Raw genomic sequence first — 17769 nt, 5'->3', positions numbered from 1 at the left:
CTGAGCTAGTCAGGCATCCCATGTACTCTGCTTTATCAAACACAAGCATATTACAGCCATTTTCTCAAGTCATTACCTCCAAGCACAGGGACTCTTGACAACCATAGAGATTTTGATCAAGAATTCCAACCTCTCTCTTCCTTTGAACGATCACGTTCATGCAATTGCTAAACAATACTGACTGGCTGGTTCAGCCGGTTAAGTGTCCGACTCTAGATTGCAACTCAGGTCATGATCTCACAGTTTGTGATATCGAGCCCCGTGTCCAGCTCTGCGCTGACAGTGGAGCCTGCTTGAGATTCTCTCTCCCTCTCTGCCCCTCCCCTATTCATGCACTCATGCTCTCGCTCTCTCTCTCAAAATAAAGAAAAGAAACTTTAAAAATAAATACTGACGGAGCAACTACGGGCCATGCACTGTTGTGAGTGTTAGGGATAAAGTGGCAGATAGGGTCTTTACCCTCACATGGCCTATATTCTAGAGGGAAAGATGAATAATAAACATATGGTGTCAGGTGCTGAAAAAATGGTAGGAAAAATGATACATGAAGGTCATGTAATGATTTTCGTCTACCCCCATTATTTGTTAGGTGGAGCCACATGAAACTGCTGATATTCAACCATTTCTGACCTAGAGAATGGTCAATTTCATGTAGTTCAACCTAACAGTTTCACTCCATCAGGGAATAATCAAGAATGCTTCTGATGGACTCTAAATAGAACAGATCCCTGACAGGCAGAAGGCACAGAGAACCAGACTGAATAAACTTTCCTTGCATAGAAGAGGTATGAGAGGTGTCTGGGTGTAGTAAACTCAGACAGAGCAGATGGGAAGGGAGTGACAGACATAGGTTATGGTCTGGGGACTCCAGTAGGAGCCACCAAGTGGCTTCCACTCTGCTACTTCTCCCCATTATTGACTCAAGGCGCAGAGCACAGCCACCTGTCTCCATCCAAAACACCTTGGGAGGTGGTTCTTTTCACCACGAATTGTAGGGGGGCAGGGTGCAGCAGGCAGGAATCCCTAGGAGACCACCCATTCTCCCTTGTGACCTCTTTAACTATTTCTAAGTCCAGAAAAAGCCCAGGAGCTTGGCAGTCTATTACTACTGAATTTTTTTGGTAAAGGACAGTTATAAATTACTTGTGCAATTAAGTAACAAAGAAGTCCGTAGTTCCTGAACCAACTGATCAATCAACACCGTGTAAAGACAAGCAGATATCACGTGCCTGCTGGTACAACGCGGAAGGGAGGGTTCTTGCCAAGAATTTGAACCTGGTTCTTATCAGGCCTCCAGAGCTACCCACTGGTTTACAACAAACACAGGACACAGGGGAACACCCTAAGTGACACTTAAGGATGCAGTCAGTAAAATCCAGACTGGGGACACTACAGAATAACAAGAAAAATGAAAAAAGGAGGTGGATGAAACATTATTAGCTCTTGCATGTATGAGTGGACCCCCCCTCTGGACCCGTATTTGAACAAACCAACTTAACAAAAGTCTCTAAGATGGTAGAGAAGAGGGGAGCACTGTCTAGACTGCTAATACTAAGGAAATATTAAGTGATTTGCTTGTTTCTAACAGAGTCCTTATCTTTTCAAGTTACAGGCTGTAGTGAACTGATATATGGCAAAGCTGGGAACTGGTAACCGGAGAGATTCTTATTCTGTTTTGCAGATGTTTAAAACTCCCACAATGAAAAGCTTAGAGCAAGTCTGTGGGCCTGCCCTCCGCATCTCTCCCAGGTACCCACCAAATGTCCATTTGAGCTGGGAATGATCTTACATGAGCCTAAAGCATCTTCAATGATCTGCTCACCTGTCGATGAACTGATCGATAATGACGATATCACCAGGTTGAATCTCTTCCCTCAAAGAACCGCAAGCTGTGGTCACTATGACATGTGTACAGCCCTCCTCCTTCAGAGCCCAGATGTTCGCCTGGTAGTTGACTTTGGAAGGCATGATGCTGTGCTGTCTCCCATGCCTGTGGGAAGAATACAGCAGATGAGTGAGCAGGGCACTCGAATACTGTCAGAATAGAAGCAGTATTTCATAGAGTTAAAATTATTCTGGGCTGCTTGAAAAACTACCAATACTACATGGAATGTTCCACCACAGAAAGGCAAAGTGTCAAGTCCAGTGTCCTTTACATGTGGTAATACAGAGGTAAGCTTTCAAGGAAGTAACCGAACACACACAAATCTCTTTCTAGAATGACGATTAAGTTTGAGCTTTGGAGTAAAACTGCCTGGGTCCAAATCCTAGCATTGCCATTTACTACTGGGGTGATCTCATCACAGCCACTCAGCTCTCTCAGCCCAGTTTTTTTCATCTGTAAAATGGATATTACTGCACCATAGATTGTTATTAAATATCCCTTGTATCATCCCATATTTATATTAAAAAAAAAAACTCTAATCTTTACCAACAGAATTATGTAAAACATCAAAATGCTCTGTACATAATTTCAGACTTATCAGGGATTAGCTTATCAGGGTTTTTATCCTGAGTTGACAGATGACTTCTCAGAAGGTAGAGGTTCATGAATGCCCAGAAAGTATATGCATTTTCCTAAGACTGGTCTTCAAAACACTAAAAAGATTTTCAAAAGAAAATCAAAAACCAAAAGTAGGCAAGAGGGGTGGGTGGCTCAGTCAGTTAAGTGTCTGATTTCGGGTCAGGTCATGATCTCATGGTCCATGAGTTCGAGCCCCACATAGGGGCTCTGTGCTGACAGCTCTGAGCCTGGAACCTGCTTCGGATTCTGTGTCTTCCTTCTCTGCCCCTCCCCCGCTTGCTCTCTGTCTCTCTGTCTCTCTCTCAAAAATGAATAAACATTTAAAAAAAAAAAAAGCAGTTAAGAAACACTGCACTAGACATGCACGAGGGTGGCTTAGTTGGTAAGCATACAACTCTTGATCTCAGGGTTGTGAGTTCGAGCCCATGTTGGATGTAGGGATTACTCAAAAGTAAAATCGTTAGGGGTGCCTGGGTGGCTCAGTCCTTAAGCATCTGACTTCGGCTCAGGTCATGATTCACGGTTCTTGAGTTTGAGCCCCACATCAGGTGAGCTTGAGCCCTGCTTTGGGTGAGCCTTGCTTCTCTCTCTCTCTTTCTCTGCCCCTAGCTCACTCGTGCCCTCTCACTCTCAAATTAAAAAAAAAAAAATTTAGGGGCGCCTGGGTGGCGCAGTCGGTTAAGCGTCCGACTTCAGCCAGGTCACGATCTCGCGGTCCGTGAGTTCGAGCCCCGCGTCAGGCTCTGTGCTGACAGCTCGGAGCCTGGAGCCTGTTTCCGATTCTGTGTCTCCCTCTCTCTCTGCCCCTCCCCCGTTCATGCTCTGTCTCTCTCTGTCCCAAAAATAAATAAAAAAAAAAAAAACGTTGAAAAAAAAAAAAAATTTAAAAAAAGTAAAATAAAATAAAATAAAATCTTAAAAAAAAAAAAGAAACACTACATTAGAGGGACAAATAGTTCACAGTCCAACACAATTCAGTTCAATTGGCAGTAGTATAAAAGCCTCACCATGGGGCCACACCACTAGCTGTTTTCTCTTAGAGCCTGGAAAAAATTAATCAATCCTCCCGCAATGACCACAGACCAACAAAGAATTTTGCCTGAAATCAACCCATGTAACCATCTAAACCTAAATTTAGTTTTACTGAATTCAGCAAAGTCACTTCTGTTTTAAAAATGTGGTGTGGCAGACAGGGGCACCTGGGTGGCTCAATCAGTTGGGCGTCTGACTTCAGCTCACGTCATGATCTCACGGTTCGGGAGTTTGAGCCCCTCATTGGGCTGGCTGTGTGCTGAGAGCTCAGAGCCTGGAGCCTGTTTTGGATTCTGTGTCTGTCTGTCTGTCTCTCTCTCTCTGCCCCTCCCTGGCTCTCAAGGTCTCTCTCTCAAAAATAAATAAACATTAAAAATATTTTTTTTAAAAAGGGGTGTGGCAAACAGACTCTAGGGTGATCCCCGTTTTCACGCTCCATCTAATTCCCTCCTCCCTCCACTGCAGGTGGATGTGAGATTTGCTTCCAGCCAATGGGCTACACCAGAGGTGTTGGGGTCACTCTCCTGACTAGGTTTCACCTGGCCAGCATGTACTAGAGCACCCCCTCCTTCTGGCCCTGAGGAAGCAGGCCGCTATCCTATGACCTACGCCCCCGGAACTGAATTCTGCCAACAAGCACTTAAGCCTGAATGAGGACCCGGAGCTCCAAATGAGAACAAGTCCTGAGTGTACCTTGTGTGACCTTGTGTGACCCTGAACACAGGAGTCAGCTAAGCTGCACCCACACTCCTGGGGCTCAGAAAGTGTGTATTGTTTTAAGCTGCTAAATTTGTGCTAATTTGTTCTACAGCAACAGAAAACTAATCTATGTAGTCTAATTTCCAACCTTGTGATAAAAATGATTTGCTCCCTCTGTAATAATGGAATAGTCCTAGCCTGGTCAAGAAAACAGAGTGTGGATACCAAAGGGAACCCATTCCCTGCAAACCTAGAACTGTTACTGCACCAGGGGTCGTGAATGAAGCAGTCTGCCTTATTAGAAGAAAAACAATGGGGGTGCCTGGGTGGCTCAGTCAGTTGAGCGACTAACTCTTTTGATTTCAGCTCAGGTCATGATCCCAGGGTTGTGGGATCAAGTCCTGCCTCAGGCTCAAAGCTGAGCATGGAGCCTGCTTGAGATATTCTCTCTCTCTCTCTCTCTCTCCCCCCCCCGCTCCCTCTGCCCCTCTCCCCTGCTTACAAATACACTCTTACTCTCTAAAATAAATTTTTTAAAAAAGAAGAAAAACAACGGACATGAGAAAGCCTCTCTCCTCTTGAAGTTAGAACTGAAACCAGAAGCTTCAATTTTTGTCGGACTTGCTGTACTGCTCATTAATTACTCTAACCACTTGTCTAGTCTAAGGGGGGTGGGGTGAGATCTCTGTTCTCCAGAGTCCAGATAATTTACCCCAAAACCATAAGTAGTAAATAAAGGTGACCGAGAAGCTCTGGCTCCACCAGCACATAAAAACTCATTCCTGTGTCATTACTCTCTCCAGAATTCAGGTCAAATTTAAATCTTCCTTTGGTACCAACATTCAAAAAGCTTAGAATATCTTACCTTGCGAGGAGGACGCAGTCAACATTCTTTATCTTCCCCAAAATTAAGGCATCAGAAGGCTGAACATAATGAAAAATGGTTACAACCCAGTGACGTGGATACACTCATATATAAACAATTTAAAAACTGCCACTTCCATTGTTCAACCACAAAAGGATTCATGAGAACTTGGAAGATATGCTTTTAAAGAAGTACAAGAGTCTATATTTGATTAACTTAGTCACTAATACTGAGCCTTCTACAAGCACAGAAAGTCACAGGACCTGGAGAGCTGCCCTGGGTGCATGGGGTAGACCACACTTAGCAAGAACTATTTGTAGCCAAGCGCCCCGGGGATTCTGATGTCACTAACACTGATCAAAGAGAGATGTGTCAAGGGTATTGGGCGGGTACAAGAACAGGTGCAGAAAGGAGTTCACTGTCACAGAATTTAAGGACTCCGCACTGGAACAGTTTGCCATGTTAACCAGGTCTTAGATGGTCATGGGACGACCTGAGATAATGGAGAGGAAGGTCCCGACAACTTGAAGGGGGCGGGGGGGTGGGGAGGGTTAAGAAAACAGGAGACCGTGAAGTGAGCCAAGGCGAAAGCAGGACTTAGAGAACACAAGGTCAATCTATAGCCTTGGATGAAAAGGAGGACTGGGTTGAGACTGCCAGATGCAGGGATCTTACAGGACCAGGAGAACCATCGAGTTTGGAAGCAACACTATGGAATTAGAAGGCAGACACCTCATCCTAGCTGGCTGACACAAGAGCTGGAAGAACAAATAGCCTCCATGCAACAGAAAAGGAGTGTTTTATTTCCAGTTTAGTTATGCTATTGTGTTCTGCATCCTCAGGAAATCCCCCCTTTGGGCCAGGGCTTACTGAGAAGAGGCCACTTTGCATTATTTGCTACCGTGTGTCATCAGTCTGTCTCCAAAATTAGTATGGAAGACACACAGGCCCCAATTAGAAGCTGATTTGAATGCAGAGATCTGAAGAAGTGCAGTTGCGGTCTCTGAAATGAGTGTCTGGCTTCTAGAGATAAAAATTGAGAAGTTGTGTGTGCACGTTCAAAAGCCATGTTCTCAATCGTGTGAAGTCCAAGGCACTCTTAGGGACACGGTCTCAGCTGGCAGAGCCCAGTGACAGGAATACTGGCCCCTCTCAGCCGGGGGCAGAGAGCCCTGTGCTGCCACGACAAAAGCAATTTAAAAAAAGTTCTTTTTAACTTAAAAACCTAGCCAGCAAGAAGAAAGGAAGAGGCTGGTATGTCTCTGCTAACTGGATATGAACCTTGCCAAATGGAGTATCCACGTATTTTTCTGTTCGTCCTTCCAAGATCTCAGGATCATCCAGGCCTGTTCCACCAATTATTCCAATCTAAAGGAGACAATAAGAAAACAACATATTTGGTCATTTTTCATTGTAAACAAGACCATTATTTCATGCAAGTTCATTTATTCATACATATATGCTCTTCACCATTCCTGCTAAGTCCTAGTTATTTTTAAAAAACTGAACATCACAGGGGCGCCTGGGTGGCTCAGTCGGTTGAGCGTCCGACTTCGGCCCAGGTCATGATCTCGCAGTCCGTGAGTTCGAGCCCCACGTCGGGCTCTGTGCTGACAGCTCAGACCCTGGAGCCTGTTTCAGATTCTGTGTCTCCCTGTCTCTGCCCCTCCCGCGTTCATGCTCTGTCTCTTTCTGTCTCAAAAATAAATAAACATTGAAAAAAAAAATTAAAAAAAACAACAACTGAACATCACAGAAAAACAATCACTCATTCAATACACATTTGAGAGCCTTCTATATTCCAGAAATAACCAATGCATGGGACATATTTTGGACTATATGACATTTGTTTCTGACTATGGAAATAACAAAGGTAGCATAGAAAAATACTTTAACTAGCCTAACTTAGAAAAGCAAACCTAAAAATGAGGCATGTGGTTCTAACCAATCTTGTTTTCTCTACTAAATGGGTTATGGAGTAAGAAATGCTCAAAAGACGGCCAGGACAGAAAATATTCTGTATCCCCATCCAGAAATGATTTCTCTTCATTATGCCATTTGATAAAGAAACAAGAAAGATTTTCTTTCCTAGGCCACTGAAATCACAGAGCTGTAAGAGATCATGATAGAAGAGTCTGAAAAAGCATAAAAAGTTAGCTTCATGTATATTTATAAAATCAAACTATCCTTCATATATATGTAAATATAAATAAGTAATGCAAGTTCTAAATTAAAAAAAATTTTTTAAAGTTTTTTTAACGTTTATTTATTATTGAGAGAGAGAGAGAGAGAGAGAGACAGAGCATGAACATGGGAGGGGCAGAGAGAGGGGGAGACACAGAATCCGAAGGAGGCTCCAGGCCCCGAACTGTTAGCATAGAGCCCAATGCGGGGCTCAAACTCAATACTGGCGAGATCATGACCTGAGCAGAAGTTGGACGCTTAACTGACTGAGCCACCCAGGAGCCCCTAAAATTTTTTTAATGTTTATTTATTTTTGAGAGAGAAAGAGAGGGGGAGGGACAGAAAGAGGGAGATACAGAATCCAAAGGAGGCTCCAGTCTCTGAGCTGTCAGCACAGAGCCTGATGAGGGGCTCGAACTTGTAAACTGTGAGATCATGACCTGAGCTGAAGTCAGACGCTTAACTGACTGGGCCACCCAGGCACCCCAACAAGTTCTAAATTTTTTAAGTTCAAGTGTTGTATTGCATTTTCCAGAGATGAACTTATTAGTCCTTGTCTCCAGGTGCTAATCGGAGTTACAGGAACCTGATACTGCAATTCCAGAGTTAATTTGATGACTAAGAAACACAAACAAGAATAATTACAAAGACAACTAAATATTAACTGAACAGTTAACTAAAACTTCAATGACTGAAATCATTCAGGTTCCCTGGGCTGACAGTTCCTCAAAGAGAAACAGGATTTAAATTACTGATGACAGGTTAAAAGAGAGGACACTTTATTAGAAACTGAATGGAAAGTGACCTGCACGTTTTCCTTTTTTTCAACAAAAAGCTTTAAATCTATTGTCACTGGAGTAAAATTTCTACTAAATGAAAGAAAGCAGCTCCTTGAGAAAAAATTCCAGAGTTAAGAATTAACTGAACATCTGAGTGATTTTCAGATCAAGTGACACAAGTTGACTTCTATTTAATATGTGGGAAAATGGCCACCTCTCTGGCCCGCGGTTTTCTGGAAGGAAAACCAAACAGAATAAAACAACACAGGTAATTTAGTGAGATTTTACTGAAGAACTGCTAGTTACAGGATTCAGACCTTTAAAAATATCCCCCCAACGTCCTCAAGTGGCTAAACCAGTTTTTGAAGTTGGTGCCACCTTGTGGTATGTTAAAACCACAGCAGGTTACACATTCGATGCGGACCCCACATTTCTCTCGTATCTTGCTACCACGTAAGACAAAACCCACATTGCAGTTTTGAAATCAACAGAAATGTTCATTTAAGTCAGTACATTTAAACCATGACAATTTTGATAGAAAAAAATTTTTTTTAATTTGGTTTTATATAATCCTAACCCTTCCTTTCGCTGGGCCAGGGCATCTCACATCCGGATTCAATACTGGATTCTCAGACTTGTACATACAAGACAACACAGACTTTGTTGTGAAACCACCTCGGTTTGGGGGAAGCTAGCCCAGCCTCGCAGCAGCGATGAAGAAATGCCAACCAGGGATCCTGCTGCAGTCTGGAGCCCCTGGGCCCGCTATCAGCAGCCCCAAGCTTCAGTCCGCAGCACCCTGGCTGCATGACTGCATTAGGTAGCTGGTAACTCAGCCCTCAGAGAAGAACACGTAGTTTCACTGGGCATGAAAGCAAGAGCTGCTACCGCTCCCCAGAAGGTTGGAACAGGGTCTCGGGCACTGGAATTATCTATAGGTGAACACATCCAGTCATCTAACCGGCTCCAATTGTTCATGGAAAACCACATCTCAAAAGGGATACAGAACACATGTAGCAAACTGCATACTGCCATATCGGGGAAATAGACCTCTAACCATTTTTCTGCTGTGGAGGGAGGCCAGCAGTGCCAGAATGGGGCAATGTTGCCACCTGCTGGCTCCACAGCAAAGTACAACTAGGAGGGAACTCTCTCAAGCACCCATGGCCTACCTAATAGGGTGTCACGTGGAGCCTCTCAATTCAACAGTCCATCTAGTACTTGCCTTGGTAATGCCTTAGTGATGAAGTAATTGTGTCTGAGTACTTACAAGTCACAGGCACTAGGCTGAGTGCTTCAGATGCCTTACCTCAACTGATCTTCACAACCACCCTGCAAGACAGGCCCCACAGTGTCACAGTCACTTTACCAAAGACAAAAAAAAAAAAAGCATCAGATTAAGAAACTTGTCCAAGAAGTAAGGAGCAAAGCTGGAATAGGAACCTAGGTCTTTCACGCTCAACTACAACGATGTACTACTACCTTCCAATATCCCCTGGAGTCCTTTACAGCATCGTACCGTACTGGGAAAGTTTTTCTGTCTCCGTGTATTAAGGAAACTGATGTCCAGAGAGGTCAGATTCTGGACCGGGGTCACAGAGCGAACAGAAATAATGACTCTGGCATCTACGCAAACACCTAAGAAGGGAGGGGACTCTCCATCAGTGACTTCATCCACACTCAGGAAGCAACGACAGGACCTTACCAGGCCTTCTGGGTCAGAAGCATCAGCCCTCCATCCAGGAAACCCTAGACTGCTAGAAATAAATATGTTTGGAGACAAGGATGGAATTCCTAGGTCACTTTACACCAGATAAAGTTCTAAAATAGAGACCCCCCCCCAACCTGGTCAGTCATGGTCACTGCCAAATTATAACAGCTACTGGGTTCATTCCATACTTTCCCACCGACAGACCACCGAGTCAACTTCCTTCAAAAGAGAAGAGAGTTTGACTTCCTGAGAGTGCAAAAGCATTTTATCTAAATGTTGGCTTACCTGGCCACAATGGTTATTTCCAGCAATGCTAAAAGGGCTCACACTAACCCCCTATCCTGCGTCCTTTTCCCCTGGTACCTAGACCTAGGAGATTTCACATATCCCACTTGGTTTCAAGAACCACTCACCATCACTCTGAGGCCCAGATACACTACCTGAAGGAACCTAGCACTCCACGACGGCATTCTCAAAACACCGTAACCCCAAGCAGTTGAGACTAGCTCATGCCAGAGAGGTGGGCTTCCTCTGAGCGCTTCAAGCTCACAAGGAGGCAAGAAGGCCAGAGCTCAAGCTGGCAGCAATCCCTTATCTGAGCATTTCAGTCCTGCAGCCCCGGCTGCCGTTGACCTATTTGGCAAGCACAAGAGACAAAAGTTCTCCCTTAATTGAGCCAACCTGGCTTTGAGCCTCCCAGGGCCTTGCAAAATCCCAGAAGCCCAGCTGTATGGGGACAGAGTGGCCAAATGTCTCAGTCTGGGTGGCCTGTTGAAAACCTGCAATACGGTCCAGATAGCTGGTGGCTCCATCTCGGACAAGATGCCCTTCTCCGTAAGCCACCCTTGTAGGTGATGGTTATTGGCTGAACTGGTTCCCCCCAAATCCGTATTTTGAAGCACTAATATCTAATATCTCAGAATGCAACTCTTTTCGGAAATAGGATCTTTGTTGAGGTAATTAAAGTTAAATGAAGTCACAGGAAGGGCCCTAATCCAATATGACTGGTATCCCTATAAAACAAGATTAGGAACACAAACACACAGAGGGAAGACCATGTGAGGCACAGGAAGCTGGCTGACTGCAAGCCAAGGAGAGGCCTCAGAAGCAACCAACCGTGCTGACACCTGGATCTTGGCCTCCCAGCCTCCAGACAAAGAATAAATGTCTGTTGCCTAAGTAACAGTTTGCGGTACTTTGCTATGGCGGCACTGGGAAACTAATCTGGTCATGTGATATTCTGATCAGAGATAACCTTGGGGCTCAGAACATCTGTAGCTTTACTTAACCAACCACCTCTTGCAAAGTCAGGATGTTTATTCTAATGGGTAGACACCCCCCTTGAAGATATAATTCACCTCCTGAAATGGCCAATTTTTTTATACTCTGGTTTCTCTTCAGATCGCATAAATCTTTCGCCTTTTACTGAAATGGCCAACTTTTTTTTCTTTTTTGAGAAGGATTTTCCTCAATGCTAATTGTATTCTGTAGAGCTTTCCTTCCCTTGTGGCACAGCAGCAGGAATGTTCCCGGTGTTCCCCCTGGGTCAGCTCCGGGATACGAGAATCCTGTGGGGAACTTTCAATACTGAAGCTCAGGTCCAAGATTCCAGAGACTCTGATTAACCAGGCAAGGCAAGGTTTGTGTTCTTAAAGCTCCTCAGGTAGTTCTAATGTGCAGCCAGAAATGAGCACCCCCACCCTATGGCCCAGACCACGAATTGCCAAAATCTGGACTAGCTGAGGCTAAATAAATAACGCTCCTGAAAGAGATCCTGTCTGTGTCCTAAGCCCCAGAACCTGTGAATGTTACCTTACTGGATTAAGTTACAAATCTCGAGACAGGGAGATTATCCTGGATTATCTGGGTAGGCCCTAAATGTCCTTATAAGACGGTCAAATGGGAAAGAAGGTGACGTGATCCGGGGCCATGAGCCAAGGAACACTGGTGATCTCTAGATGCTGGAAAAGCAAGGGACCGGGACTCCCCCTTGGCTCTTCCAAGAGGAGCCACTCTACTGACACTCCCATTTTAGCCCAGTTAGGACTCATTCTTGCACTTCTAACCTCCAGAACTGCGAGAAAATACATCTGCATTGTTTTAAGCCATCCAGTCTGTGGTGATGGTTATAGCAGCCATGGGAAACTAGAACACCAAGAAGCATCTGAAGAGCTTGTTCTGAGTGCAGAAACCTGGCCTTTTCAAAGCTCCCTGGGTCAGCAGCTATCACACTCTAGTGGGCTTCTGAATACACTGAGGCTGTTTAAAACCCAGATTGCTGGACACCCCCAACCCCCAGAGGTTCTGATTCCGCAGGCCTGGGGTAGGCCTGATAACGTGCCTTTCTAACAAATCCCCAAGGTGGGTGCAGATGCATCATACACTTTGGAAACGATTGCTTTAGATGTTTCTGAGGCACAGACTAGAATACCATGATCATGGGGCACCTGGGTGGTTCAGTCAGTAAGCGTCCTGACTTAGGCTCAGGTCATGATCTCGCAGTTCAAGGGTTCGAGGCCCGCGCTGGGCTCTGTGCTGACAGCTCAGAGCCTGGAGCCTGCTTTAGATTCTGTGTCTCTCTCTCTCTCTCTCTCTCTCTCTCTCTCTCTGCCCCTCCCCTGCTCACGCTTTCTCTCTCTCAAAAATAAATAAACATTAAAAAAAATTTAAAAAATAGAATACCATGATCACAATCACAATTAGGGATTAGAGTCCATTGGACACAAAAATTTATATCACCTGTTTGCTCATCGGTACTGAAAAGGAGATCCTTAATTTATAGAATGATGAGAATCAAGTGAAATAATGCATTAATATCTGTCACCGTTTCTGTATATCTTCCCACTTCCAGCAACAACAAAACAAAAATGAACATCCCTCGAAGCAACAACAAAAAGCCCCCTATTGCTTGGTCTTTCTCTGCTGGTCGGAATGCAAACTGGGCTGCTCCCGCATCTCCTCACCAGGTAGTCTCTGTCTCAGGGATCTGGCCCAGGTCCCTCAACCCAGCGTGTACTGGCTCTCCTGGGAGTGTCGGGAAACCCATGGGGACACTTCTGGCTGCCACAACAAGGGGGCAGGAGCGCCACGGGCATTTTGTGGGGAGGCGTCCAGGATGCACTATATGCCTGGCAATGCTCAGGGCAGCCCTACAAAAGGAGGAAGCGTCCTGTCCAAAATGCCACTGTGACCCCAGGCAAAAAATGAAGCCTCCCTGGCCTCCAGCTTCCAGTTGAGGCCTGGTTTCGGAGAGTCGCTCAAGGACTCTCAGTCTGAAGGCCTCTGCCAGCCACACTCAGGCAGCCACAAGGAGAGCTCAAAAGGCCCATTCATCACAGTCTAGACTCCGTGACTTGCCTGTCTCTCTCCATACCATTTTGTTGACAGCTCACTGCACACTTATGATGGAACCGTATTTCCTCCTTGTGATAACAACCGTGATTAATAAGGCTTATTTTTAATCCCCCAGAGCAGCTGCCTGGGGGAACCATAGCCAGCTGAAAGAGCCCTTTAGAATGTTCTGTCCGGGTGCCAAAAACCAGTTTAGCCCTCTGCATGGTCATACGTACCACCTGCCCGTGACTGATGTTGGAGGATGATGTCTCCCTGAGGTCCTCCCAGACAACAGCTATCCTTAATAACATGGGAGAGTAGCCAGTGGGCATGGGGAGGGGGGTGCAGGCTGCATGATCTCTCTACTCACACAATAAAACAGGACATGTCGTATTTCGGAACTGCCTCACATCCAGCTGGGGGCACACCAGGCTCTGGGCCCAATTCTATCACTATCTAGGTCCAGCTGTATAGTCCTGGACACCTTAGTCGACCTTTCCAGGCCTCAGCTTTATGTCCACAAAAAGGGTCTGTGTGGCTATGTGGTCTTAAGAAATGTTCCAGCTCTACATTTCACAATCTGGAGACAGGGTATGGTTTTTAGGAGCCCATTTTGCTCTGCACGCTGGCACCTTGTGTCTCCTGCATAGGACGTAGCCTCAGCAGTCTGAGGGATTTGGCGTTGCCATCATGGTTTCTCAAAGCACAGCAGTCACCCTTCTAAGCTCAAAGAGCAATCAGCCAGCAGGCCTAGCACTATTTGTCCCTCTTAATTTTATATTCAGCAGCTCGCCAAGACCAAAGATATACGTCATTCAGTATTTACATCAGGGCTCTAGTCAATGCCCGTTCTGCACTTAAGTGTACTGCACTAATTTCACAGGGATTGTGTGACTGGAGAATGTCAAACAAGACTGAAGGGAGGCTGTTTCCATAACCATCCCTCTCTGCTCCTAATGTCACTTTAAGTGTACTCCTATAAGGGAAAGGTGATCACTTCCGCTGCTTAGCCACTGAAAGCTGTCATCTAATAAGACCTAGCAAAATAACTGTTGGAGAAAAGACTTGTAAAATTTATTTCAGCTCCCTCACTAATAAGCACTAACATCTAATAAGTTTCAACCATGTGCTAGACAGATTAATTGTCACCATCCCAGCAAACCCTGCAGGAAAATCCCCACTTAAAAGACGGACACCTAAAGAACTCACCTACTTTGCTCATAAGCGTGGTAAACATTTTCTGCTTGTCCTCTGCTACTGACAAGGGAGAGGCCTTCTACAAATGTTTGTTAAGCGCAAGATTCTTTTCAAAATGTCAAAGCTGAGTTTCATGTCTGAGTATGAATGCAACACTCTCTACCCTACCCCTTCTCATTCTAAGTGTCTCATTAAGAGCTTCAAGGGCTAATAAACTCATCACTCTGGCTGAATACACACCGCAGAGATTTGCCTTCTCCCAAAAGAACTGAACACAAAGGCGGGAATCAGGAGATAACCGAAGAGGGATCTATCCCAGACCTTCCTATCCCATCCGCCAAGAATTTCTAAAGTCAAACAAATTTACTGAGTTCTTAGCCAATCATAAACAACCTAGAAGAGATCTGAAGTTTCATCATCAATATTTCCATTGCTCTGTAATTCTACACTCTTCTCCCGAGACTACAACCAGGATGTGTTTAAAAAGCCCCAGGGAAGCTCGAGGCACCCTTCAGAACTCGGGCCCTCCCCTGGCCAAAGCTTCCACCGAACAAAGATCCCTTGTATGGAGACCTGTGAGGTCCGAGGGTACAAGAAAACCGATCTCTAACTGTTTCAAGGTTGCAAACAAAGCAGCTTAAAGCCAGAGGCCTCCAAACAGGGAGCGGCCCGGTACTCCATTTCGGTGAGGTCAAAAAGTCTCAAAATTCCCCAAGCATTGCGCTGCAGGGAAAACTTCAGGACAGAAAAGCCCTACGTTTGAAAGCATAAGAAAAAAACCGGAAGCTCGCACAAGTTCAAGCACCCAGTTCTCCCACGTGGGCCGCGGGCAGCGAGCCGAGTTGGAGCGGAAGCGTGAGTACTGCCGGCACCGGGGGCGGGTCTCAGCAGTTGCGGGCGCCCACACTGCTAGTCCAGCAGCTGCCCGCCGGAAAGGAGTGGAGCTGGGGAAGCGTTGGGGGGGGGGGGGGGAGTGTGGGGAGCAAGCGCAGCCTCCACCCACCGCCCTTCTCCACTTGCCCACTCCTGGCGCGGCGCAGGTGCCTCTGAGCCCAAGGTGTGGGGGGAGAGGAGCGAGACTGCAAGCATTCTCTCTCCCCCAACCCACGCCGCTGGGCCAGCGCCCCCGGGGCCGGGCCCCAGACCCTGCCGGCCGTGGCTAGGGCGCACAGGCCCGGCGCGTGGCCCGAAGGCGCGGTCCCCCACCCACCCAGCGGGAGCAGGGCGGACTGCAGCCGCCGAGACGGCTCATCTCACCTTCACCGCCGCGGGGGTGGCACCTGAGGCCATATCTGCGCGGGGAAGCTGCTGCGGTGGCGGACGCGCTGAGTCCGGGAGCCGAGCGAGTTGTAGCGGTGGCACCGCGCGGAGCAGTGCGGAGTCCCGGGGGAGGCCCTGGCTCCTCCTCTTCCTCCCCGGGACAGCTGGATTGGCTGCTGGTGTGGGAATCGCCCCCGCCACCCCCCTCCTCAATTGGAGGTTCTCGCGTCCGGTCCTTTTGGCAGACCTTTCCGGTTCTCCGCGGTTTCTTTCTCACCCCAGTTCTAAGTAAGGGGTTCACAGTTATGATAATAATAATGGAGGCCGTTAGTTGAGCCGTTGCACTGCCCCAGATTCTGTGCCTTTGCCCTTTAATCAGATCTGTTACCTTTCGCAAGATCCCTACGAGGAAGAGCGCCACTCCCTGCTCTGCCCACTGGTAGCTGCAACCTCGGCCTCCTCTGTAAAATCAGGCTGGTCGCTGTTCCAGAAGTTCTCGCGGGAGGGAGACTCCTCTGGAGGAAACTGGCTGTTCACAGACATTCTGCCCAACTGCTAACACCCGGCTGCCGAGCCTTGCTCTTCCTACTCCCGCGACCCGATCGGGGGTGTGCTCCTGTCCCTGAATTCCTGAAGGACTAAGTAGGGATGAGGTTGACGCAAGACTCCGAGGTAACAAAAAGGAAATAAACAGAGTAACCGGCTACCGGATGACCTTTCTGATGTGCATACTATACTCATCTTAAATTTGAGGGGAGGCTTTTGAAGGGATGAGACACTGCCAACCCCCAGTTTGGCTTGATGCAGGCCAAGGCCATCTTTAACCTCTCCCACCCCAGCCAATGTCCAATACACCGAGATTCAGAATCCAGACTCATGGTCTTCATTGTTCGACACCGACTGACCACTCCCGCATCCCCCTGCTGCATGCCCCCCTCCCCAACCATCCCCAAGGCAGAGCACCAGCCCTCCACTGGGATGATCCTTTCCTCTCAAAGTCCCCATCCCTTCCCTGCTGGGATAATCTACTTGAACCTCCCTTGATGGATTAAACTCTCCTAAACTAAATGCTGGGTGGCAGTAATGTTCTGAGATACAAAAATACTGCACATAAACCTAGGGGTTGGGAGGATGGCTGTGAAAGAATACACTTTCCTCTTTCCCTACAGCAGCAAAGCACTGAAACAAGACACAAGTACACTTTCATTTAAAATATCACTGTGGGGGTGCTGCCCATGTAAGCTGTTTACTGAAATAGTAAAGACTTCCACTCTTTGTTACTTTTTGCTCTAGGTCTACCCTTTCTTACAATGTAAAGGTTGTTTGTTTATTTTAAGTTATAAAATGAAATGGCTAAAGAATAAATGTAGAAGACGGGGGTGTTCCTTTGAAAAGGCAGAAGGCTGGGAGTCCCTCAAAGATGTAGTTTTCTGGGAGTCTGCTGATTTCTCTACTGGGGAGCAGGAAGCCCAGTGATCAGAAGGGAACCATTGTGGGAAGGAAGATACCCTGGGTATGATTGCTTTGTAATTGGGGGATCTTGACCAACTTCTGTGCTTTAATGTGACCAGCAAGTCCAATTTCTGTTCTGTGCTGCCTCTCTGCCCAAAGTTAGACCCTGTGAATAGAATGGATCCTGTAAGCATTAGAAGACTCTCAGAGAAAGAGTTGGAAACTTGGAAGGGGTTAAACTGGACTTCTGGACTTTTGTACTGTAACTTGCAGGTCAGGGCTCAAACGTGCTCTTTTTAAAAATTTTTTAATTTTATTTATATTTTTAAAAATTTACATCCAAATTAGCATGCAGTGCAACAATGATTTCAGGAGTAGATTCCTTAGTGCCCCTTACCCATTTAGCCCATCCCCCCTCCCACAACCCCTCCAGTAACCCTCTGTTTGTTCTCCATATTTATGAGTCTCTTCTGTTTTGTCCCCCTCCCTGTTTTTATATTATTTTTGTTTCCCTTCCCTATGTTCATCTGTTTTGTCTCCTCATATGAGTGAAGTCATATGGTATTTGTCTTTCTCTGACTGACTAATTTCACTTAGCATGATAGCCTCCAGTTCCATCCACGTAGTTGCAAATGGCAAAATTTCATTCTTGTTGATTGCCAAGTAATACTCCATTGTATACATATATACCACATCTTCTGTATCCATTCATCCATTGATGGACATTGGGCTC

General features: G+C 46.2%; 1 protein-coding gene across 2 annotated transcripts in view; it reads right to left on the bottom strand.

The window, feature by feature from the left end:
- Positions 1–16043, bottom strand: part of MTAP (methylthioadenosine phosphorylase) — a 48451-nt gene extending 32408 nt beyond the window's left edge. Inside the window, exons 1-4 of one of the 2 annotated variants that reach the window (XM_060609672.3) lie at positions 15582–16043; positions 6402–6488; positions 5121–5179; positions 1823–1990 (exon numbers count right to left, since the gene is read on the bottom strand). In XM_060609672.3, coding sequence (XP_060465655.1) covers positions 1823–1990; positions 5121–5179; positions 6402–6488; positions 15582–15614 — 347 coding nt within the window. In that variant the 5' untranslated portion in view covers positions 15615–16043. The remainder of the gene's footprint in view (positions 1–1822; positions 1991–5120; positions 5180–6401; positions 6489–15581) is intronic. The other variant, XM_060609671.3, reaches the window with a different exon arrangement.
- Positions 16044–17769: the final 1726 nt, after the last annotated feature.

Source organism: Panthera onca, chromosome D4 (assembly GCF_046562875.1).
Source record: "Panthera onca isolate mPanOnc1 chromosome D4, mPanOnc1 haplotype 2, whole genome shotgun sequence".
Lineage (NCBI taxonomy): Eukaryota > Metazoa > Chordata > Mammalia > Carnivora > Felidae > Panthera > Panthera onca.
Note: the sequence above shows the minus strand (reverse complement) of the source record. Positions and strands in the feature narration are given on the sequence as shown.